Source organism: Achroia grisella, unplaced genomic scaffold, assembly GCF_030625045.1.
Source record: "Achroia grisella isolate CSIRO2021 unplaced genomic scaffold, CSIRO_AGI_Agris_v1 utg5201, whole genome shotgun sequence".
Lineage (NCBI taxonomy): Eukaryota > Metazoa > Arthropoda > Insecta > Lepidoptera > Pyralidae > Achroia > Achroia grisella.
In genome coordinates, this window is record NW_026712911.1 from 418,791 (window position 1) to 445,066 (window position 26,276).

General features: G+C 31.2%; 3 protein-coding genes across 7 annotated transcripts in view; 1 reads left to right on the forward strand and 2 right to left on the reverse strand.

Annotated features, from left to right (window-relative positions):
• The window catches only part of LOC131847326 (uncharacterized), a 50,477-nt gene extending 33,246 nt beyond the window's left edge, over window positions 1–17,231 (forward strand). For all 4 annotated transcript variants that reach the window (XM_059196889.1, XM_059196888.1, XM_059196890.1 and 1 more), the window contains 2 exons: window positions 14,379–14,620; window positions 15,349–17,231. In XM_059196889.1, the coding sequence (XP_059052872.1) occupies window positions 14,379–14,620; window positions 15,349–15,678 (572 nt within the window). In that variant the 3' untranslated portion in view covers window positions 15,679–17,231. The remainder of the gene's footprint in view (window positions 1–14,378; window positions 14,621–15,348) is intronic.
• Window positions 17,232–17,240: 9 nt separating this feature from the next.
• Window positions 17,241–21,186, reverse strand: LOC131847324 (ubiquitin carboxyl-terminal hydrolase calypso). The gene is made up of 8 exons (XM_059196887.1): window positions 20,711–21,186; window positions 20,394–20,541; window positions 20,113–20,296; window positions 19,547–19,698; window positions 19,034–19,228; window positions 18,850–18,920; window positions 18,472–18,681; window positions 17,241–18,105 (listed from the first exon to the last, which is right to left on the reverse strand). The coding sequence occupies exons 1-8, from the start codon at window positions 21,074–21,076 to the stop codon at window positions 17,911–17,913; spliced, it is 1,521 nt and encodes a 506-aa protein (XP_059052870.1). The 5' UTR covers window positions 21,077–21,186; the 3' UTR covers window positions 17,241–17,910.
• Window positions 21,187–22,496: 1,310 nt separating this feature from the next.
• LOC131847308 (clustered mitochondria protein homolog) overlaps window positions 22,497–26,276 on the reverse strand; it is a 32,500-nt gene continuing 28,720 nt past the window's right edge. For both annotated transcript variants that reach the window (XM_059196851.1, XM_059196853.1), the window contains exon 24: window positions 22,497–25,632. In XM_059196851.1, coding sequence (XP_059052834.1) covers window positions 25,470–25,632 — 163 coding nt within the window. In that variant the 3' untranslated portion in view covers window positions 22,497–25,469. The remainder of the gene's footprint in view (window positions 25,633–26,276) is intronic.

Below are 26,276 nucleotides of genomic sequence, written 5' to 3' on the forward strand. Positions count from 1 at the left end.
TTATAATTTCCGTTCTGTTGTTATATTCGATTGATATTTCAATTTTGACAGCTACGCCTATAACTGGTTTAAAGTTAACGGCTATAGCCATTACAGATTATGTGACGTCCTCCAAATTTGGAGATAAATATGTTGTAACTCAAATAATAACTATTCTGAGTCATAGTCATGTTAGTCAGATCTGCTGTTGATTCGCTGAACAATTTTTTGTGACAATCATCACGTTTCGCATTACAATTTCAAGGTATTTAATTTTGACCTCCCATAATTATTAAATAGAACGACGACCTCATAATACGGGTTGCAAGGAGTGAAGTCAATATATGCAGGTGGGTTACGATCGTTCCTATTGGTTCACGGCAGGTCATGGGAAACTATGCCCAACAATTATACAATGAAACACTAAAATATCGGTAAAATATTGCTAACCTCAATATCTAAAAATCATTATTATATTGAACATTCCATACGTTACTTCTACCAAAGTCTGTCCACCCCTAACAGTGGTGTTGTTTAGTTTTATTACTGTATTAATTTACGAGTATATTATATACAGTTATCCACGATGTTCTATACTTACCTTCGTGAATTTTATCATTAATTACGATGTTTTTAATTTCAACTGTTTCGTGTTCTCCAAATAGGTGGTGATTAAGAAGTGCAATAAAATAATGTCGAATATAATTCCTAATGATACTTTAGATAACATATTATATACCATAACATACTCGTACATATTTTATTATATTCGTTTACTTGTTATGAATTATTGTCTAAGAATTTACAATAATATTATTTTCCTTATGCATATAGGTAGGCGGGTATTTACGAATAACTCATGGTTAAAAAAGCCTGAAAAACATTCAAATTAAAAGGAAGTTCAACAGGATATAGGTATCTATATGAAAAAGCTTAATGCGCATCAATTTTAAATTATATTATATAATAATAAGCAATGGCCTAGTGTGTATTGAATCTTAAGGTTGAGTTTTTCTTAATTAGATATTTATATTCTTACTAATACATTATTAACAATGTGATAATTAGTAGTATCATTCTATACATACATTAATATGTACATTCTTGACGCCTTACGATACAATTTCTTATAAAATTTGACAAATGCCTGGAGTATGTTTAAGATGAAGAATATGATGTTATCACATGCGATAACAAAATACATATAATAGTTTATCATATTTAATTGATTATAAATATAACGTATAATGTTTTCAGTAGGTACATTTATTAAAGAAAAAAATAAAGGAGGCTCTGTGTGGCGGCGTACGTAAATTAGGTGCCTAAGTAATTCATACACATATGTAGATAAAATAATTATGACTACCTATCCTTATTTCATTAACCAGTGAACATAACAATAAATTACATAATAAGGTACTAATAGTAAGTTGTAATTGGTAATGTTAGTAATTTGTATCAATATTTATCCTTCCCTGTAATGACAAGACGAATGTAGTTCACTGAAAGTTCAGCGGAGTTATAAAATATCTTCAGAGGCATTAATTTAACAATGCACATTATTCCGCAGATGACTATATTACTAACGTAACTATGTTCATTCATTTATTTACGCTAAATATGAGTCAGATTCTCGGAAAAAACTAGTCTTGGCCTGACATTAATGCATCAAGGAAACATCGTACATGACATGCAATGCAAAATGCAATAATTTTATGTAACTAAGTTGGTTTTGACGTCTTGTTTGCCTTACTGGGTCTATAAATATATTTTTTGTGAACCCTTTATTCATATCATGTAATATACATATAATTATAATTATTATACGTATGTATTATAAAGATAAGCAAAAGAAATCCACAGAAGACCGGGTGATATAGCTGCGATCAAATTTTATCAGATCAGATAAAACCGCAAGAAACGGCTAGTTATAAATATTTAATAGTCATTGAGGACTCGATTGTTTTTTGTCATATTTAATATTCTATCATTTCTTTTAATTGATTGTCCACAAACAAATAAAACTATGCGGTCCGACTTTGTAATCATATTTGTTTTAATGCAAATCTAATCACATTAATGTATAGCCTAGCCTTGTCTGGCCTTCTATTTCTTATAGATATAAAACCTTCTATCTAAATTATCTCATACTTAGATAAATAATTATTATAAAAAAAATGTTTACTTTACTTACACAGAACACTCGGTGTACTTTACCGGTTTAATTTTATTTTCCTAGGTACTACAATTCTGTAAATGTAAACGTAAGTAAGTATTTTAATGTTATATTTCGAGTTTGTACATGAAATACTGTATCAATACTAGTAAAGGGATCTGGAAAGTTCACCTTGATGGCCTGCGCACACGCCGTGGTTCCGCATGTTGCAGCAGTTATAGTTTCGTCTGCAGTGTACAACTGTTATATTACAAAACGGCAAAAGAAAATTATGTACGATAAAAATTTTACCTAAAATGGAGCAATTTGAACTAAAATAGAGTAAACTATTTTGAATAATTCTAATTTGTCGAATATATTGCCACAGACAATTCTATTATAGAATAACATAAAATGGTCATAATGTAAAGCGTAATCCATGGAAAGCTATTTCAAATATTTCGTATATTACATACGTGAGTACTGGTATGTAGGTATACGAAAGTAATAACAATAAGAAATAATCAGCCAGAGTACCTACCTCTATTTAAATGCGGTAATTTATTACTTTGTGACAGCTAAACCTAGTTGTTGATCGGTCAATAAAAATATTTGGTATTCTTAGACGAACATATTAACGATATTAAAATTAAAATATTTAATATTTACACGTATATAATGAAGTCAAGTCATGTAATTCATATTAGGATCAAATTCATGTTTGTTTTCACTTAATTTAAGAATATTTTAATTTTATATTAAGTAAATAAGGTATTACTACATCGGCGTTTCTACTAACAACGCAGCCGACGGTCCTCAAGGTAATATTATTATTCACTCGTGGATCAAGAAAAACTCCAATAAGTATCTATTTAATTTATTTTTATCTGGTCATTGTAAGGAAGTCGGTAGTTTTTGCTTGTAAATCGAGTCTAGCAGGCGTGGTAGTGAACCGTTTGATTTCTGGCCCTATTTATTGCTAAAAATAATTTAAAAGAAAGTCTTAGCAAACTTATAAATATAATTAGTATGAACAAAGTTGAAGTTATATTTGATCTTTTGTAAAGTTTCTAAAGTCAGATTAATTTAAACTATAAATGATATGAATTTACTTATTTGTTGTATTTGTACTACGATTGTGTAGCAAATCGTCACATCTATATTATTATATACTTGTATATCCATTCTTGGAATTGACAGCACAGATACTACAATGGCAATCTCAATTGATAGCAAACGTATTAAGTGAAAGCGAGGACTCTTGTATGGAAACAGACAAAGAACTTAGATACATTGATTATGTTTTGTCGCATTGTTATTCATAGTAGAAATGAAAGTGGAGTGCTACTTAGCATTATAAATTATATTTAATAATAATATTGGTTATTGTTTTTAATACGTCTTAGTTCATGTCGTTTAGTTACAGATATCATAATTTCTGCATTGTCAATAATAATTATATTGCATTTCATATTATAAGAAACACTATAAGAATAAGCATCAAATAAAACCTTTTAAACGTACGTACCTACCTACTTATAAATAAACAACTTAATATTTTCTCACCAATTTCAAATTCATATGTAATCCATTCATATCGTATTGTATTATTCAGTAAACTAGGTACTTCCTTAGTAGTTAATTCATAAGTAATTCATTCATAGCAGAAAAAAATATGATTGTAAATTTCACTCTCATATTGTAAGTATATAATTATCATTTAAACATGTTATTGGTTTTAACAGAGACAAACACTTGAGTCAAGAATCGACAGTCCTTTACTGTCTGTTTTTCTTTCTTTAATGCTCTATTATTATTAAAGTCAACTATATGTTTGAAACATATTGTATTAAAATGCATATACTAGTCTACTGCACAAACAATATCACTACGAATATGAACCATTTTAAAGTAGAGACTTACCTACACACATGTAAAAATAATATTGTTGTTCACGAATGAAACTAAATTTAAAAGCAACTCTCAACATTCTATTCTACAGTCATGCAATTTTCAAATCTGAAAATCCGTATTCATCATACGATCTAACGGCAATTAAATTAACCAAAGTGTGAAATTTTCCTTTTGATATGAAGAGCCAATACTTACTCCAGGGAGGAAGGGGATAGTTAGTAATATGGACTATTAACCTCATCGCTAGCAATATACCATATCAGGTTGATATCCATGTGGTTCCTCATAAATTCATGGTGAATTTACCACCATGGGCTACTCACTATTGACCTAACCTCATGTTCATCCACTGGGGCGCCAACGTATACCGTTAGCGCAGGCAGGTGCACTATTCCATTATCATCCATAACAAAAAATACTTACTATACTTACTCCAAACTGAATTCTTCATAATTTCCTTTTCTGTATGTACAATCTGGTACACATTGACTTTATATAAAGTCTTTCTATGGTGGGCAATATACGAACACGTTGTACTGTTTTAATACATAATGCATCACGATAGTCATGGAGTGGTGCACGCAGCGGTATATTTTCACGCCTCGTGCGCTGACGTATGCAGTCCGACCGCCGCCGTTCATATAAGCTCGAAACAATTTCTTGTGTGCAAATGCCTGTAATTAAAATTGTAGAAAAAAAACACCATGTAAACATATAACACAATATTTTTATAAGTACCAACTCATTGTTTTAAATGTATGTAATGTATGCAAAATCTTGACGAAATTTTAATTTTATTAATTGCCTATTTTTTTTGTTTCAGGTAAGCTTTTTCTTATAAAGAAGGTAGATAGTTACAACGTGACCAGTAATGTGCGGTAATATTACACATTAAAGTCCCCTGTTGAATATATTATTATATTATGGTAAACAACAATCCATTCTGTATCTAATAAATAAACTCAAAAAATAGGAATACGCAGAACACGTTCGTACTTGCCAGCTGTATTTACGAGTCATAATTTAAAATGTGAATATTATGAATATTTAAATACAGAATGATTAATTGTAAATACAGCTGAAAAATGCAAACTGTTTGTAACCTTACCCAGATAAGATATCTAACGTATGTACCTACTTATAAAAAAGCTCGTAGGTAAGTAATTTTTCGTGTGTCAATTTTTATACAATGTACATATACCTACAAGTTTCTATGAATAAGGATATGGCTTGTATGTTATAAGTGCGTAGCGATAGATAGGCTTATAGTCGTCTATATTACAAACATGTTGGATCCATACAAATAATTTTAAAATATTTCTATTTTAAGATTATATGTACATATTTATTTATACATTTATAGAAATAAATGATGAAATTTCATAAGTTGATTTTTAAATAGCAAATAATCACGTGTTTAGCTACTGGCCTAGTCCCCACTAGGCCATTGTGATTATTAAAGCCAATTATTAAGGGGCAAGTTAGGTTTTTTAAACTGAACTCTTTTTCAACATTACAATGTTCGGAGATCGACGATTTTCCTGTCTCCTCCACTGTTAAAGCCTGAACATAACATAAAGTGTTTTATTTATATATCTTAATTATAAATAATTATTAATAAAAGTAAATATTATGTAGTTTATATCTATTCTCTACATAATTATAACGTTCACCTTGTCTACGGATAGCGGCAACATAGGTATAGATACCATCATTCGGTAGATACATAACGGAAAAACAAATATTTTACTCAATCGTATGTTGTTGTCGTGCCAAAAGTTTTGCTGTAGGTTCTCGAACTCACTCAATTCATAATAAACACATTATACGAACACAAATAAAGTCAAAGTGTTTACTATTAAGTATATAAATATTCCTTTATTACCATGTCCACAGGATAAACATATAAACCGTCTTTTTAGAAATTCAATATATACCTACCTATACAATAATATTTTTCTAAAGATTCATTTAATTTTAATTTGTTGGATAGTCTCAATAATAATATAACGATCCTCAATGATTATTATACCTGTATATTGTGAACACAGCACTTAATATCACACTTCCAGGAGTCTGTGGTATCCGTTGGGTCAGGGCCCGTATGACCCTACACAGAGAGCTCTGTCACAATCAGAAAATTTGATTTGTTATCGACGTATCCATCACCAGAGATTTAGTCATAATTATAAACTGGTACGCCAATGTCAGCTAAATTTAAACTCACGACCTTTGGTGTCGAAGTCGGGTAGTATCTGAACCACAACGATATAAAAGTTTAATAATAATTCTATAATTAATTATAAACAACGTTAATGTCAACAAAACATGCAAAATTTCATGCGTTTACTATTTAATCATAATATACAGGGCTACATATTTATTATGTCTCGTAATTGAAGGTCATGAAGCCGAGAGAGAATTAGGTATTATACTGTTGTGGACTTAGTATAGATACTTACATTTATTCTTTACTAGCTGTGCCCGCGACTTCGTCCGCGTGGAATTTAACTTTATTTTCTGAAATAACTTTACTCCTTTTTACATCACCTACCTGCAAAAAAATGCCGTCAAAATCGGTCTAGCCATTTCAGAGATTAGCCGGAACAAACAGACAGACAGAAATTGTAAAAAAATATATTTTGGTATACGTACCGTATTTATGTATATTACAAACCGATACTTCAATTTTATTTATATATATATATAGATATTCTATAGATATTCATTAATATTATATAATTATACAATAATATAGTAAGGACGACAATATATTATATTTAATTGCATTTATTATTTATTGTAATTTATTTATTAGTTTCATCTGTTCAAGTGAAATTAAGTACGTACACTAGAGAGGTCATATTCTTAAAGACAAGGGTTTTTATCCTATTGCCGGCAAGCAAAGCTAAATAATTTTATAATAATTAAGTTAACAGTAATTTATTATCGTCATGCTCGTTGCAGCTATAAGACTACGCCAAGATACTTAAAACAAAGCCTTGTCCGTGTTTCAAATCGTATGTTAACTCGCCTTTATTATACCAGACGTGTCCTTGCTTTGTAATATTAGAGACGTATGTAAAACGACGCGTCACCTTTGATTTTGTGTTACTGTGAATATGTGTTTATTAAGAATCTGACATGTTTTTAATTACTAATGGATATATATTCATGTTAAACAACAATTCTTAGCTAAAAGAAGATCGTGGAAGGTGGCGGGAGCTCGACCGACAAGAGCACAGCTCTTAAATTATGAATGAATGAATAGTATACATATATACACATCATATGTATATCTTTACATAGTATAAAATAAAGTCGCCATCGCTATCTGTTCTCTTATATATTTTAAATTAATTAATCGTATTTTACTGCAGTTTTCAGCATTAGATGGTGTGACTTAAGAGAAAGGTTTATATGTATAATCCTTGCAATAAATCAAGAAATTCAATGATTTGTAATGCATTCGCTAGTTATTTATAGAAAAAACTAGGTCGAACTTGTATAAAATCTCAGCACTAATGTAGTAGAAGGATGGTTAAGTAAGAATTATTTCCTCTCTAAATGATTTCGTCCTGACTGTCCAGTTCTCAATTAATAATAGAGTTGCTTTACTATACATCATGTCAAAATAGATTCTACCTGAAGGATCTCTATTTAGCGACCTCCCGAAATGACCATGATTAATAATAATTATTCCATTCTTTTGTTAATAAATCGCGGGTACATTCATTTGTATCAATTAATATAATTGCTTTTCTTTTGTTGAATGCAAGGCAACAATTTGTATTATTTACCATTGAATCAAAATGATAAATATTTTACTAGTTCACAATCTTGTAAAACATATACATACTTTTTACATAATTATTTAAAATTTCTCAAACTGTGTCTACCATAAACTATATTTACTCATACCTATAATCTTCTAATAATAATTACTTCGCAGTAATAAATATTATATTTTCTGTGTAACTCTATAGGAAATGAGTACTGCTTATCCTATATTACCGAACTCTTTCCTATTTATGTAGAAGTGTTTCACCGTGTATTTCAAGAATATACTGTATCACATTGTATTTGTACTTAAATAAATCGTAATAAACATTAATATCATAGAATATAATAGTAGACTTATTATATAAATTCAAGAATTCCTAAGTTGTGAGTCCTCATATGGCTAGCGGTAATCACTTACCATCAGGTGAACCCAAAGCTCATTTGTCTCGTATATAACTAATATATTAAAAATAGTACCTACCTAATATCGATTACATGTATGTCGACTGTATGTAATGTACAAAGTAAATAAAATCTCCTTCCTGCTTGTGCACAGAAAAAATATTGAATGTAAAATTCTCTTCGTCCTCTGCTATTTTTTCAATATATTTATAATAATATTAATATATCTTCAAGATGTTTATTACAGATGACATAGACAGAGCCCTTGGCAGTTATCGGCGTTGTAAACAAAAATATTTAACAAACAACATTTCATAGAGTGTAAACATATACCTACATGTACCTTATATGAGGGAGTAGCATTAATCGGTATTTTCATCACCGGAAAGTGTATCTGAATATTTAACAATGGTAATACATTTGATATGTCTAAAAATAATATAATATAAATTGATTAATAACAGTAATATTAGGTATTACAGAGTACTGGTAATCCATTTAACGAATGTATTATCGCCTTGCATAACAGATGGGGTGGTGAAGTGAAGCCATACTACATACTAATATAGAGATGTGTAATGTTATGCGTCTAATATAAAAACCGGAAGCCGCCTTTCCCTCACGTATTTAACGAACAATCATTCAGTCTAGGGATTCCATAACTGACCAAACAACCACTAAGCCACATGTCATTGCTACCGATATCGATACTCGTTAGACGTCGTCGCCCACCATGTAAGTCTTATGCTATTATATATATTCTATCTAATAACGCATGGCTGCAGTAAGTTCAAAGATTAAATCTTGATAAAATTTGTGTGAAACCAACACGAAATCCTTCTATTTAAAATAATATAAAAACGGTAAAACATACAAACATACCAAATATAAGCTTAAGGCCAGCCATTTCTTTTAAAATAAATGTCTGAATAATTTACATTTGAATTACTTTAAATAAAAGTTATCAAATCAAACCAACTCGAAAATACTAAAATATCGAATGTACATATGAACAATAAACGCGTCATACACTAACCTCGAAACTATTTGACTTCTTTGGAGTTATTTATTTAATTATGAAACACTTCTAAAAATGGAATATAAAGTAGGATCTGTGATCTATGGTATTATTGTGGACTTACTGCCTGTATATGATTCTTTTTTTTAAATTATCTCTCGACTTGTATTTTAGAATACTGGCACACAACACTCGTACTCCTAACTTATAAAGACATGTAGAATTTAGCACGCCTTGGTGACCTTAGCTGGTACTGTCGGCCGCATATGCATATGCGACCTTCTCACCTTCATGGACAGTATGCTCTTACATAAGCGTGAAGCGATCGGCATTACACTATATTTATATATACATGAAGCCCTATTACAGAATATAACAGTTTACTGTACGAGTGAGGAGTAGGCGAAGACTGCTAACAAGTGGCAAAGGCCAAGTTTCGCTGGTTTTAATTAATCCTAGATTTAAATCTATCTATGTTGTCATAATGTGACAGAATCCTACTCATATAATTTTATAGACGTGATGTAAGCAACCTTTACACATTAAATGAATCAAAACTATACATATACAATATACATGCATTGAAATAATGTATTCTAGATATATGGAACTAGTTACTAGGACTCATATGTTCAATGGTATTATAAAATATTGTATGCAAAGTACCACGTCTTATAATGAAGCTACATTTTATTATAAAATAGAAAATCACGCTGATCTATTTTCACGCTACGGTAATTATTATAATATATCGATGTTAGCAAAGGTAAACCTCTCTAAGAATACTATCCTATCCAGATAGATGTACCTTAACTATATATTTTTACCTATTGAGTTGATAAAATTAATTAAGATATCTAATATAGGAAATTGAACGTTACCTATTCATATAATACATAGAAACATCCATTGAAAGTACTAAACTCTACAACTCGTATTATTATAGGTAGGTACGTATGTACTTTGTCGGAATAACCATATAATAAGAATTATAAATTCTTATAATATGACCATGCATACTAGAAAACAAGTTCAGAAACTAGGCATAATTGCGAAGTTACGAATAGCAAAGACAACAAGGCTATTTTAGTGACCACTTTTGATAAACGATCATGGTCACGTAATATTTCACAATTTTGCCTTGGCAATGTCATGGTATATTTAGAATCTGCATAAACAATCCATTACCATATGACCCGTTATCACTTATCGGACATATTCTGATTAGATAAGTACAACCAGATCTTATATTTTTCCTTACTATTCGTACAACAGTTAACAGATAAAACTTTGCTGAGAATGTGCATTGTGTTTAGTGAATTTTATGTTTTATGTATACAATTTGATAAACATAATATAGTACACAGTGTCAAAAAATGGACTAGAAATAATCTGTGTGGTTGCGTGCCTGATACAAACTCCACTAGTGCTGCGTAGATTTAAAAAAAATCGATATAGTGTTTAATCTCAATTTTACCTGAAAAGGCGAAATTTTGATGCGTTGATACTATTCTAGTAAACTGCTACCTAACTATTGCTTATTTTGAGTGCCGTGTGAGATTAACGGATGTATGGAATTTATTCGATTCATTACATGAACTATAAGATATTATTCTACCTACCAACTCTTACATATTGCGCTGTATTCTTAAGAACAACAATACGTACAGTATTATAGAATAAATTCTTTTATTCTATTCAGTAATATAATATGTATTATTAAGACATTAAAAATTGTTTTTATTATTGTCAACATAACTCAGTTATTCCATTATATTAGAACAGTCTCTACATCAGTTGCATTTGTTATGCACATAATTTGGCAATGGCCTGGGTGTCTTTGTACTCTATCTACTCCAGTCCTCCATCTGGACGGACTCGTCTATGTAAGTAATCAAATAACTAACGGCAGGTTTTTTAACTTTACTATAATTATTTAGATATATTTTATATGAAGGTATTGAAAAAAAGCAATATATCCATTAGAAAATATATATAGATGCAATGTTCCTTCGCAATAATATATGGCTCTGTAAGATGAATTATAATGACAAACATTATGTATATGTTGTGCAATGTCAGAACAATAACCAGTTTAGTTATTGTTCTCGTGTGCAATACAGAGTATGTATTTGCTCACCAATAGGTAGGCAGGAAGCAGAAAACGTCATATTTTTCAGTTATCTTAACAGTACCAGTTAACCTACCATTACAAGATGTTACCCATGTAATATTTCCTTATTTAAATAAAATACTAGATAAACAGAACTAGGTAATAATAATAATATATTAATAAATTGTCATGTTGGGTAAACATAACGAATGATTTCATAATCATGGACTATTATTTGTTAAAAAAATAAATATCTGCCCGACATTTGCACGGGTGTAGATCGCACTTTTGAAGCAAAACGTTCCATTTTATCAGCTAAATTAAAGTAAAAAATAAATCTGAATCACTCAATATTTCTTTATATCTTATGACTCAAAATTTTCACTTCTCCGATTTTCAATCATCTTCCATACGAACCTTGTCCTAACAATTACAAACATATGTATCTAACATGAAGGAATTAACGAATAGAGCCAATGATTTTTATTTATATTAGGTAATTACACCTATATTTGATTATGCGTAAAAAACATGACAATGTTTCTTTGCGATTTTTAGCATTTTGTACGCGTGACTGGTGAGTAGCCGATCGCACATAGTGAACTTGACCCACATCTCATAAAACTCCATTGTCTTCGCATCTGACCTCGATCGCCGCGGCGTCTTGGCACTTAGCTCCTTAATCAGATGTATTTTACAACATAGTTTGGAAATAATATAAAAAATATACATATCGTATACATTCTACGACATTCACATTACAATACTATCATGGACGATTAATATGAGAGTACTATCACAAACATCAGCTTACCTTGTAAAACCTGTAAACATCCAGTTGACGAAACTATTTACTTACATACGAACATATGTTCGATCTAATTATACAATTAATATATCATTCATTACTACCGACTGAAATAAACTGTAAAAAATAGTCTGCGTAAATCTCTCAAACTCAGCTATTTCAGCCGCTATGCAAGTTGCTTTGCAGGCTGTCTTTCAGTTGTAAGGTGCGATAAGGTTAGTAAAATATATAAATGGTGAAATTACAGGATAAATGGTATGACATATTAGTCCTCTAGTAATCTTGTCACAGCCAAACTAGATGAATCTTTCTGTATATACATGTAATGAACTATTTTCGTATATGTGAATTCATTAATATTAAAATCAAATTGTTCAATAAACTACTCATGCTTTACTAATGTAAAACTTGAGTAGTTGTAGTGTTGTATGTAGTGTATTTAACCTGATAACAAGATATCCAATCGGCCATTATTAAAAATACCTTAATCATTTTTATAAGATAAATTATAAATAAAGATACATATATTAATCTAGCTGTTATCGACGACTGGATCTGTATAAATTTTTAGTTCCTTGCATTTTATTTTAAACATCCGTATGTCACAATGACACAATCTACCCTCATGTTCAAGTTCATTAAGATCCGTGGGCTAAAGTCGCATTTATAACTATTATCTACGAATTAGTATGGCAGTGTTAGTAATATCATTCCTATCATTAAAAAATTTCTTTCACCATAAAATCAAAATTTTGTTTGTAATATATGTACGTACTAGGACTATGGCGTATTATATGAATTGTAAAAAGAATCATCAAAATCCGGTCGGTTAGAATGAAGGAAATTATAAAAAACGACCTGTTTTGGAACCTCCACATTTTAACAGTTAGTATTGAAACTTCAATCAGCTATAACATGACTAATGCTACCATATCCCGCTTTTTCGTTTTTGTACATTTGTCAGATCACATATCAGACGGTCATATAATAATGATGAGGATTATTAATTTAAATTGTTAACGATCCATTGTTCTCATCATAAATTGTTTCGAATTAATCAAGGATTAGCAATTCGGTAATTTCTCTTACCTATATTTTATTTTCTCTGACATGAATGACTCTGTAGTTCTGTACAAATTACCGATGCATCATCTAATTGTAAACTTTCCCAACTTTCGTTTTATCGTTGGTTTGTAAATAACGAATCCCGTTACGTGCCGTTGCCCCAGTAAACCGCACGATGGACACTTTCAACGTTTTGATGAACAACTAGTTTGAACAACCGTGCACATGTTTAGATTATCCACATGAATATGGTAGCTGATATTTATATTTTAAGGTTAAACTCTAACTAAAGTATACCTAATGATATTTCTCGCTTTATTCCACGGCGACGCTTTTATTTTTTATATGGTCAAGTATTTATTTTATCTATTACCATATACAAAATCTATTTCTTCTTCATATTATAAGTAAATAAACGTCTTCTAAAAATATTGATATATAATATATAACTAGCTGCCCGCCTCGGCTTCGCACATGCACACCCACATATATTATACATAATGTGACCAGACGTCCCGTAATGAACGGGACAGTCCCTTTTATAATTACGAGTCCCGGTGTCCCCGCAACGGACTCTGGGATATAAAAATTGTCCCGTTTTCGGTAACGGTGCGAAATTTTGGGTAGACGAGCCGGTTGTTAGTTGTTGGTAATTAAGGTGAGTATAAAAAAAATGTGCCAAGAGTGTCATTCTTACTTAAATACTTCTTAAAAAGTCAAATTTGTTCCTCCGATAACAAAACATTTTATTTTTATCGGATAAATATAAACTATCTATGAATAAACAAAATGTTTAATTATATTTATCGGATATATTTCTTAATTGATAACTTTTTTTGAATAGATAATTTTAAAAAAGAGTTTTTTTCATTGGCTGTCTGTTAATTGTGTCCCGTTTTGAGTCGAAGAATAAATGGTCACATTAATTATACATAGGTATAAAACTTCCTCTTGAATCACTATCGATTGTTGAACACTGCATTAAAATTGCGTAAGTGTTTAAAATATATAAGTGTACAAACAACGGCTTTTGTTTTATACTATGTAAAGATAATGTATTGACAAATATTGTTATTTTTAAATAGGTCTTAATGAGACTATTTTTTCAATGGAAATAAAGATTATTTTTGTTTGTTCTCAGGGATGTCCCTAGACGAGGGTAGACAATCACAGAGGCCGTACAGATATGGCATGGTGTTGCTATGCGCGGGTGCGCTCATCAACTGGCTGGGCCTGGCTGAAGACTACGCAGAGCCCGTGCGCTACGTGGGCGTCGCGTGTATAGTTGCTGGCGCACTACTCATATGCGCTGCAATGTGCTGCTGGCTGCAGTCGCCGGCGAGGCAGCCGCAGAATGACCGGACTTCACCTGATACACATCAGGTTAGATTTCTTTTATTTTTTATACTAAAACTATAATCTTCAACTTTAAATTGAATTTACAAATTGCTATTGGTACTTCACTCAGGAACATGTTCGTTTTGCCCTACATCACCAATCACCATCTCAATTAACTAAAATTCACTACAAAAGTTATGCCTTCTAACAATACAGATATAGCTCTAAATAAATCTTAAGAAGCAAATTAAGATATGTACATACTAATATCATATATGCGAAAGTTTGTGGATATGGATTGATAAATGGATGAATGTCTGTTACCCTTTCACGCAAAAACTACTGAACGGATTTTGATGAAACTTTACAGATGTATTGATTATACATCAGAATAACACCTAGGCTAAAAAAATCATGCGGGTGAAACCGCGGGCACAGATAGTAATATAATATATGATAATGTATTAGCATAACGTACGGACGTTGTTTACCGGAGCCATTTTGTATCGTGTGTATAGTATGTCAGCACGCAAGTAAATAACGCGCGATTGGCACCGCTAGCGGTGTATAATAAAACTGTTTTACGATATGACCTTACAATATTTAAACAATTGTGTCGTCAAACAATCTGTGTTCATTCATTTCAACAAGCCATGTCATAAACGTTAAAAAAAAGTATTGTCATAGTGTTTTGCACTTCTATTTGTTTACTACTTCATGATGAATTCTACAATATGGTGAACTCATAACTATTTTTATAACTATTATTACAGATTGACGATCCTATCCACGTGATCTCAATGCCAGATGAAGAAACAATGCAACAGAAACCGCCGGATTATGATACAGTAGCTGGAGCACCACCAACCTATGACGATGCGATAAAACTAAACCCGGCCAGGTTGCTGCAGGCTACAAGCAGCGCACGCCACGACCTGCCACATCTCACCGACACGTCGGTCATCCCGGGGCAGCCTGAAGACGCGCTCCCACCATCCGCCCATCCTCCACATGTGCCCCACATAGGTATAGTTCCTGTACACAGATCCCAAGTCCCCAAAACCCCTCCACCCCCATACAACCCTATACATACTATTAGATGAAATCTCAGCCCAAAATCTGTGTTACCTTAAATAGACTGCTGTTTCATGTGATGAGAGTAAAATAATTAATCGGACTTAATATATTACTTCACTGAGCAAATACGTCGTTGATATTTCGACGAGTGTAACGGTATTATATTTTTATTGTACGGACATATCCACGCATGAAACGATTAATTTAATTTAGTAGGTATTTCGATGGACCTAGAAGCGATGTGTACTTATGTGATATTATGAAAGTTGTAATTAGTTACTTAATATATCTACCTGCCTACTGTACATAACGTTAAAATTTTATAAAATAATTTTGATATTACTATGTGCATAGTGTTTAAGTTTCAAATTAAAGCTCTTCCAATATTTTTATGTCCAAGAATCAGATGTAAGTTTTACTAATGATCGGCAATGTTTAAATTCAGTAGTAGCACTGTGCCATTCTTATTAGATGTATGTTATCGTCACTATAGTAGCAACGTTAACACTATCTTACACCAATACACTTTACTGAATAGGTTCACGAGTAGGTATTTGTGACATTTGCAAACAACTTTGACAAGATTCATAACGATTGTTACGAAACTATTTATGTATTGAAAGCGTATTGTATAAATAATTTGTGACTGACTTGATATAACAGATTATCTGTGGATGAGTAATTAAAGCGGGCATAGTCATATTACAAGACGTATTGATAACATAACACCATTTCCGTTCAGTTTTTTGTTTCTAGTCTTCGAATAACGTTTATGCAAAGACAGCAAACAACATAGTCTGTGTTTTATATAATTGTCAGTTTTCTATATTCTACAATAAGCATGCATAATAATTTGTAATTTGTACATATTCTGATTGCACAACTTGAAGACATTCCGATATCGACTAGAATTTTAGACGTGCATAGTTTTGTAATTATCAAGACATTTTGTAAACAAATTAAGACTAAAACAAATATAAGTATAAAATATGGTATTCTAAACATACAATATAATCAACAAACATAATAATCACACATAACTGAAGTTATGAACACCTAAGCAACTGTAACTTTAATCCATACGACTATAGAATATAATACGGTATGAATTACATTTCATATATCATTAATGTATTATCGACTTATACAAATGCTTAATTTTGTAATTTTGATTGCGGATCTCCGTGCATGTATGTGAGATACTTAATTGATATATCATGTTTGGCGTCCTGTTGTGTTTGATTGGCCTAAAAATATACAGGTACCTACGTATAAGTACTTAAATACCTACTGAAAAAAAAGCAATACATCTCTAAGAATACTTTTAAAAATAAAAACGAGCTTTCTAGTAATAAAATGTGGGACCAAACTTTAATGTAACATATCGAAATATTTATGTGTGCTTAAGATAACTTAAATATAACTGAAAAGTAACGATCATAATAGAGTGCGTGCCTGCAAGTTATCACTTAGAATTTTACGATGCTGAAGTTGTGCATTTATTATTTGTACATTGTACAAAATAATTGAATGTTAATAGTGTACATATAAAATAAATGTTGTTGAGTAAAAGGAGTCTCTTACTATCTTTCTCCGTCTTATACCTAGTAGCAATAAAAAAAACTAATACTATTATTCCGAGTATTTCATTCAAGTATACTCGCTGTAATGTCTTAACATATAATGGCTTGAGGATACTGAACTTTCTAAAGTTGAATGCAATACAGCTAGGATAACCCTTTCTCATAAATAGATTCAATAGTAGAATCTAGGCAACACTAACCACTATTAGTTACTTTATTACTATTATTGTTAGGAACCCTAAAAAGCTCAAAATAGTATATAATATATAAGTGAATGTACAATTGGTATATGAGTCAGTGGAGAAATATTTCGTCTATTTGATAAAATGAAATTAACTACAATCAGTTATCATTTTGTTTTAATGATGGCATAAATCCAATAAATGTTTAAGAAAGTAAACAGTTTATTGAGTATTCTACTTAGCTATTGGCTTGGTATTACCACTACGAGTATCAGAGAGAAACTGATTGCTGAAAATCAAAGGTGATGTTTTTTTTTATATAATAATAATAATAATAATATGTACTGTGAATACATGTTGTAGTTATATTTTTATTATGTATATAGGTAAGTAGAAAATATAAAAAAAGTATTAGGAATACGGAGACTTTATATATGAACGATTGTAAAGAAATTGTAGTATAAACTACTACACTAAATACACAGTTGTTAGATCACTTCCTCGCTCGTGGCCTGGGCCTGGGCCGAGCGCGGGGCCTGGGCCGCGGCCGGCGTCGCCGCACGCGAGCTGCGCGGCCTCGTTCCAGCTGCGCAGTGACCAGCTCGGCCAGGGCTCCCCGCTCGGCAAGCATCGACAGAAACGTGCATATGAACTCGTCGTAGTTGTGGGTCCGCCGGCAGTCGTCAACCTGAAGCGTTCACACCCATATAATGTAAAATTAAAAAGGAATCCTTCTTTTCTATATAAGTCATAGAGACTTTAGACGCGTAGACGTTTAGACTGCTAAAAACTATTTACTTCATAAGTCGAGACAAGTTAAAAATCTTCTCTGATATATAAATAAATATACATAAGTTAACAGTGATAAATTTCATTGAAATGTCATATTTAAGTTATTTTAACCTGTTAAAATAACAAATGCAAACACATTCATTTGTTAATAGTAGTGTTAGTAGTAGTAATTTACAAAAACTTCGTAAATAAAGCCTGCTGCATATGACTACTCCATATCATCATTACACGCATTTTTAAATATTAATATATCTTTTCTTACTTTATACATATCCCTCTTATCGTTTTCGTCGTTCAGAGCCTGCTGACACGACTGTACTTCGCTGACGATACTGCTCATCAGGGCATTTAGTTCAGTATGTGTGAGTAACAATTTCTTCAGTTTATAAGGCTGGTCGGGAGTACTCTCACACCCCATGAGTATTGGCAGATCATTGCTTTTCACTAAAGCTGATGTGGACGTTGGGTATATCTGAAAATAAAACAAAATTTATTTAGCATTTGTGAAATAGAAATTGGTTTAATTGAAACATATTATAAGTTTTGTTAGAAATTTAAACATAAATTTCAATTTTATACAAGTACTTTTTCTTGAAAGTAATGAATGGTATATTTAATAAAAAAAAATGTTGAAACATACATCACCAACAATCTGGTTTTCTCTGTTTATTGTAAAAAATCGCACAACAACACTTTGTTCAACAGGAGTAGCTAAAACAATAAAAAATAATATCTAAATGTAAAGTCGACAAAATAATGTAAACTATGTTAAGTTATGCAATATGTCTGTATTGGCAGTCCTGGCTATGTATATTTTTCCTTACCTAAAATAATGCTATTATCTTGCTGTGGTCTATCAGTGGCACCAATTTCAATTGTAATAGGGAGAGTATAATCCATATCATATACCTGCACTTGAGCTGATTCTAGAGAACAGAGAATGTTTTCTTCACTGATCTGTCCAAGGTTATCATTCATAACAGGCCTTTCATTGGTGCTTTGTACCAATTCCCCTTGTTCTGGAACAGTAAGTAGTTATTACTTATTCACACTAAACTTTTGATAAAACACCTTGATGTAGTGAATGCCATAAAAGAATATTTGTTAAAATATATGAAACGAAACTAAAGCTGATTATATTAATTGCATATGTTGAGAGTTACAGATATATCAGGCAGGCAAGTGAACACAACATACATCAAAGAATAGTACTCCATGCAATATTCCCTACTATACATACATTTCATATAAATTATTCATCATTAATTAAGTACCCTAAATCCTATTTACTCAGGATTTACTGATATATAATATTAGAGCATATTGCAACTACACACCATTATATTCTCTATTTTTTGCTAATAAATGTCGTAGATGTTTCCCTATTTTTGATATGGCTTCCTTTACTCTCTTTTGATTTAATTCTAAAGCACTTAGTTTTTGTGTTAAGGCAATTCTTCTATCAGGTACCACAGCCATCAAGTTAAATCTGAAAAAAATGTAAAAATAGCTTTTCTTAAAAGTACTTGTAAATTACTATAGCTTAATATGATGAGCATGATAATTGATGGTGCAGATTTAGACATACAATACCAGTTTACTTACTAGTAAGTTGAAACTTTTGTAATTACAATTAAAAATTAAACTGAATTTATTTTTTAATTTGTCTGTTGGGTTGGTTGGCTGGATGCAATAAGCCCACCCTTGTTATTATTTTATATTTTAATTTATAAGTATCAGTAACGAGTTTGTATATAAATGAGACTAACTTTCACATTATAGGATATGTCACACATATACACACAACAAGTGAAATGAGTAGATAGAACTTATATTGCTGACTAAACTGGTAACTTGGTGTAGTAAATTCTAATAGTATGAATAGATATCAATATGATTGTACCTGATATCATGAACTTGTTCACCAGCATCTCGGCCCAGTCTCTCTGCCATAACTCTACGAAATTTATCAGTCCAATCTTCATCTGCAGCCCATGGCCCATGGTCAGTTGGATAAGGCTTAAGGCCATCTAGCTCAAACAAATGACCATTTATAGGTACAAAACTAACAAAATGATATGCTTCTCCTGAAACAAGATAGGAATAAAGTTTGATTCTTTTAATTGGTTCCTTAATAATATAACTTTTAGGAACAATTTGAAATCTAATATATAGTATGCAAACCTGTGAAGCGTCCTGTAGATACACCAGCATTCTTATCTGTCTTTTTTCTTGCTTGTGGAATAGCATGAGAGTTATGAGCACAAGCCAATTCTGGTGTATTTCCAATTGCCCATCCTTTGTTCTCTGGATTCATACCTAAGGTATGATGCTATAACATAAGATTCTACATAGTATATGTTATCTTAATTCAGAATTTAAATTGTACCGCCTAAATGGCAGCATGTATGTTATAAATAGTTCCAAAAGCTAATTAATAGCTAAGTGAATGGTAAAGTTATAAAATAGAAGATAAGTTGAGAATTAATTTAAAATCTTACCTTTAATCTACTTAATGTTTCTCCAAGATGGAGATTAGGGCAGTTCAATAAAATCGAAAGTAAGGCATGAGTGGCACAACTATTTGGGACCATTTGTTGAGCAAAGAATATGTTGTTTATAGTTTCTTCGTCGCGCACGAAACTTTCTATCTGATCTACAAACTTTCGTCGAGACCTTCGTTCTTCTATCCATCTGAATAGAAATATGAATCCGTAAACTGGACTTTCCAATGGTTTGTGCAGATCATAAATTTCTTCAACTTGTACACCTTTGACTCCGAAGTCTTCTAGCAACAACGTGAAAAGTCCAGGGTCACTCTCTAATTCTAACCACCCTTCTGTTAAGCTATTTAATTCCACGGGCATATTTTTTATAGACAAAAATTACATTCTATAAGAATGGTATAGAAAACATTAGTTCTCTTCACGGTATATTTAGAAAATTAAAACATTAAACTGTATTTAGGGCAATACTACTTTATTAATTAGACCACACTACACTACGCCAGACTCCTAAAATACTTTATTTACAATATTATTATTCTATAATCAAAATATTATTTATAGTTTTATAAATTTGTTGATACGATGATTTTTACGCTAATAAGCATAGGTATTTCAGTTGGATTTTTAGAGGTCTAACGTCAATCCGTCAATCAATTCTTAGTGATATGCCTTTCCGATAAAAGGTAAACAGAACTAAAAAAATTGATATATTTTTTGTTCGGTTTTTCCCTTTTCAGAGAAAGGCAAAAGGACTCAGCCCATACAGCCACTCAGTGGATCAGAGTGGATATCAATGTCATGTGAAATAATTACACAGAGTATAGCAATATGGGTGTTATGTCTTTATTACATTATCAGCGAAGTTTTTAGTGTTGTTTTGTGTTTTAAGAAGTGTTGATTTATCCTAGTTAAGAATAATCCAACACTAAAATTTATTAATTGTTAGCTCAAAAACTGATAAGGTTTATCAGTTTTTGAAATCTAGATAACAGAAAATGTAAATAGCATACATTATTAATAATTATAGTAAAAAGATATTTTTAACTATTTTTAAAAGTTATCAAGACATGATAACTTGCATTTGTGGAGTAATGCAGATAGGCGGTTAGATTTAATCGCCATAATTTCTATGAGACACTTAGTGGTCGACTTGCTCGAGCGCATTGCTAGTAATCCTATATCCCGATTCTTAATTGGTGAGGAACAGCCACAAAATGTTACAAACTAGTTTTAGCTTAGGCGCTTAACATGTCGGTTTGATTAAAACAAATTATACCTATTTTTTTTTATCATGATCTTGACATACATTAATTTCGAAATTTCTTTTTATTTTTTATTTTACTATCACCTGTTCATTTTGACGATTATTAAATGTATTATATTTATGCATATTATGAAAATTTTTTGAAAAGAAAACTAGTAATTTTTTACACTGTTTCACACCCAAGACTGAGTTATGTACACCAATTTCATATGGTTATTCCGATTTCCTTAACATTCATTTTAGTTTTTCCAATATTCGCTTTTGGATACTTATTAAATACAAGGCTTCAATCATACCATGTTACTGATGGACTTGGTAAAGAACATTATGTAAATAACGTAAGTCAAGGATTGCCGATCCATGGCCTACAAGTAAGCAGCAGGTAGTATACGGCATAAATTCCTTGAATTATAGTCATTTGCACTATGCAAATAGGTACACACGTTTGTATCGTCTATTCTTAGACCCTTGAGGTAAACTTATATATAAAGTACTAATAATAAAATAAAACAGGATTTAAAAACGATTTTTATTAGTATACTACGAACAGCGCCGTATTTACATGGTCGTCATATTGTTAAAGAAATGTAACAACAACAACAACAACATGATAACATGATTATTGTTTGCTTAGGCACATACTTCATCGTACAACTCTCGATATCGCTATTGGAGACTGAAACACTGTGTTGGTAAATCACGCTTGACTTTATACTTAGATTTTTAAAATCGTGACAGGTAACGAGTAAAGCTAAATAATAGCCATTCTGATTTTTACAATATGATGTAACTAACAATAAATTGCGATCTAACATGTATGGTTGGTACGTGGAGTTTTTCTATGACAATAATAGTTATATCTATATATAAAGCGGCCTAGGTAATCAATACATAAAAACCAGTATGATACAGATACAATCGTAATAACTTGTAACTTGTTAATTTGCACGTCATAATAGACCTTTAGTAGTTTACTGCGTCATTGCCTCGTTCATTCTACATTATTCATTGTAATCTCATCCTAATTTTTTTATTGGTTCGTCATTAATTGTAAATCCTATAAAGTATAACATTTACACCATTCATTCTTGACTCATTTATTTCTGTTCATTCGATCAAATACATAAGATACCTTGTGATTCCTTATATAACTTGAGTAAGTACTTTTAAAATGTAATTTTTTCTAGTTAGCAGAAAGGAAAAAACACTGTGACTGTTGAGTTACTAACATTATAATTGTAAGATACATCCAAATTTGTATTTGTTAATGAATTTAAAATATTTGCCGTCATTACAGTAATTGAAAAAAAAAATATATATATATAATATTATCTAGAAAGTGTGTGATGGTTATTTTATGAAGTTATTGACTTGGGATAGTTATATTTTCAAATATTGGATCAAAGCTTGTGATCAAGCTATGTTTTTATTATAACAACTATTAAATCTAAATATCAAACAACTAAAAGTTGGTAATATTAAAATTACAATAAATGTAATAAGTAAATTATTAATTATTATGTTTAAATTAATTAACTAATGAGCTAATATTTTCAAATAATAATAAAACATTTTGTTTGCGATACGTAACAGAATCTTCCATTACTTTAAGTCAGGAATAGTTTATTATGTAGTTATGATTCAAAAATACAAATAATTATATACTGTATACAATATTTGACAATATAATAACCTCCATTAGTCGAGTAAAATCGAACGCCTTTAAGAATTATCGTTGAGTATATATTGCTAAACTAAGATTTTAAATGCATTTAAAAATGTAAATAAAGGTTATATACTGAATATGGACAATACATTATAATTTGTAGAAAAAAATAAAAATGCTAAACTAAGACGTCAAATAAGAACGTAATAACACTATTTAAATGCTTAGATCCGCCCCAAAACAAAAACAAAAGGCAATGTAGACGAAAAGCTAAGAAACTAGTAAACTAAGAAATATAAGCAATTTAATAAAATAGTATTTAGAATGCTATGCAAAAAATATGACGAACATACTGAACTGAGAATAACAAATAATGAAATAATTAACAGAGCAATGACGAGTAAGTCAATTTGCGAATGGCGATGCTTACTTCCGTTATATTGAATAATAATAAATTAACTTCATAACAAAGTTCATATGTATATAAACACAACACAATGTAATTAAGGCACATTCCGATTTAATCCAGCCAAGGCAGTACATTTATCTACTGATATGAAATAATTACGAAAAGTCCAAGAAAATATGAAAAATGTGAAAGAAGAAAATACAGTTTTTTTTCGAAGAACTTAACAAGAATATTTGTATATAGATAGCTGACTAGTACTGTTAAAAAGTAAGCATACCATCACACATGCATTTGATGTATAAATATTAATATTATCAATGATTAACAAATGGATTTTATATAAGATGTTTTAAACAAATTTTAGAAAGGTGATCGATGATTAGAACTTTCTGATAATAATTTAAGTCAGAATCTTAGTTACTAGAATAATAGATTTTTTAAAGCGTTTTCATAGTTTACCATTACAAAGGTCTATCTACCGCACATACAAGGCAAGTAGCTCGATGATAAATTGATAAAACATTGTATATCACAGACTAACAAAAATATTACACAAAGAACTTACATTCACTACATTATATGGCACTAAATACTAAAATCTGAAACTAAAATAAGGGCAGTGTTTGTAATTAACTGACTGTAAGTATTAAAATTGTTCAATTAAATCTTATGTGCATATATTGTTGAATCACCTGCCTACCGACTGACGGATCTGGCGTGCATATAGATAAGTTATTTGATTATATGTTAGTTACTAGCTGAGGATTTCCGAAACCCTGTTACATTTCAATTACAATATAACTGAATATCTACGTCTATGGATATTTCAACAAATATACTCCCACGCTAAAAAAAGATAATACTCGAAGCTAACAATCATAAAATCATTATACGTAGGACAAGTTGGCAGTAGCACCAGTACCATTAACATAGCGACACGCGCGCCCACAGGTTCACAACCAAAACTTATTGCTATTATCACTACTTTGAAATTGCACTACTTTGAATTACCATACAATTGTGAATTTCATACGGGAGCATAAAATTAAACTTATATCTGCGTGATTTGAGCGAAATATAGTAATATATGCACATGCATAAATAAAATCTATTGCACAGCGAGAATTCATTAAAATTTAAACATTTAATTATTTGATGAAAATAATAATATTCTCAAAATTTAACTAACAAAAAATCTACATCAAACCTTAGCACACTATCCACTACTGCATACATTCATAATATAAGGAACAATATCATCAATCAATAACTATGAAGTAACAATGTACGCGTCCAATACTAGTGGACCGTACGTTCGCTGCGATCGCTCCGTCGCTCGGCGGACGAGCCGACTCGCTTGCTATCACTAAACATAGTCCAGAGACGAACGAGTCCCGAGCTGCTCGCCGACGTTTCAACTCTCCGTTTGCGGCGGCGCCTCTTCAGCCGCCTCGTCCTCCTCGGCCGCGCTCTCGACCACGCCCTTCACGCTCAGCTCGTTCAGAACGTCCGGTAGTGGTAAATCTTTTAGCTGTCTTTTTTCTATTTCTGCCTTGAACTGCTCGATGTCGTGGCGACTGTCATAGATTTAAACATATTTTAGTTATACAGACATATTAAGTAATAGCACAGATAACATAATATTACATACAGATACCCCATCCCATACAAGAAAATGGTTCCTTCCTAACTCGGGCTATTCTTCGGGCTATTTTATTTCGCCGCCGTAGCCGCTAGATGTCTCTAGATCTGAAGCAGTTCGGATTACTAGTGGGTGCTTAGTAACAAAGCACGAAAATAGATGGCAGTCAATTCAGTCTACATGACATCTGTTTTGCAAAGATAGGTATATACAAGATATGTAGGTAACTGTATCGTGTACCTCATTAGGGACGATTCAAGATTCAATGTAAATGTGTAGGTATAATATCGTTAGCCGATACCCTGCAGATATGGCTTATGTGCCAATGTATATATTATGTTATAGTTTATTCTACATTCCATGCCTATTTTTTTCTCTCGACGAAGATATGTTGTAACGCGTCTGCGCTATACGTATAGCCCGATTTTGATACGTTTATACTCGTACGTATCAACATCGGGCTATATGATTTTTTATTTCAATCGTTATGTGTAAGAGACTGGTTTTAGCTACAATGAATTTACTGGTATATACCTCATGTATTCTACGATGTACCACCCCTCTTTTCCCTAAGGAGAA

Bases quoted from the DNA above. Each gene is read 5' to 3' on its own strand.
- LOC131847324 (XM_059196887.1), bottom strand. From the start codon at position 21,076: ATGCCCGTGGAATTAAATAGCTTAACAGAAGGGTGGTTAGAATTAGAG. The intron at 19,229-19,546 runs GTGTGTAGTTGC...TTACTGTTCCAG, and splicing joins AAAAAATAGAGAATATAATG to AACAAGGGGAATTGGTACAA. The intron at 18,106-18,471 runs GTAAGAAAAGAT...TGAACGCTTCAG, and splicing joins ATAAGAGGGATATGTATAAA to GTTGACGACTGCCGGCGGAC.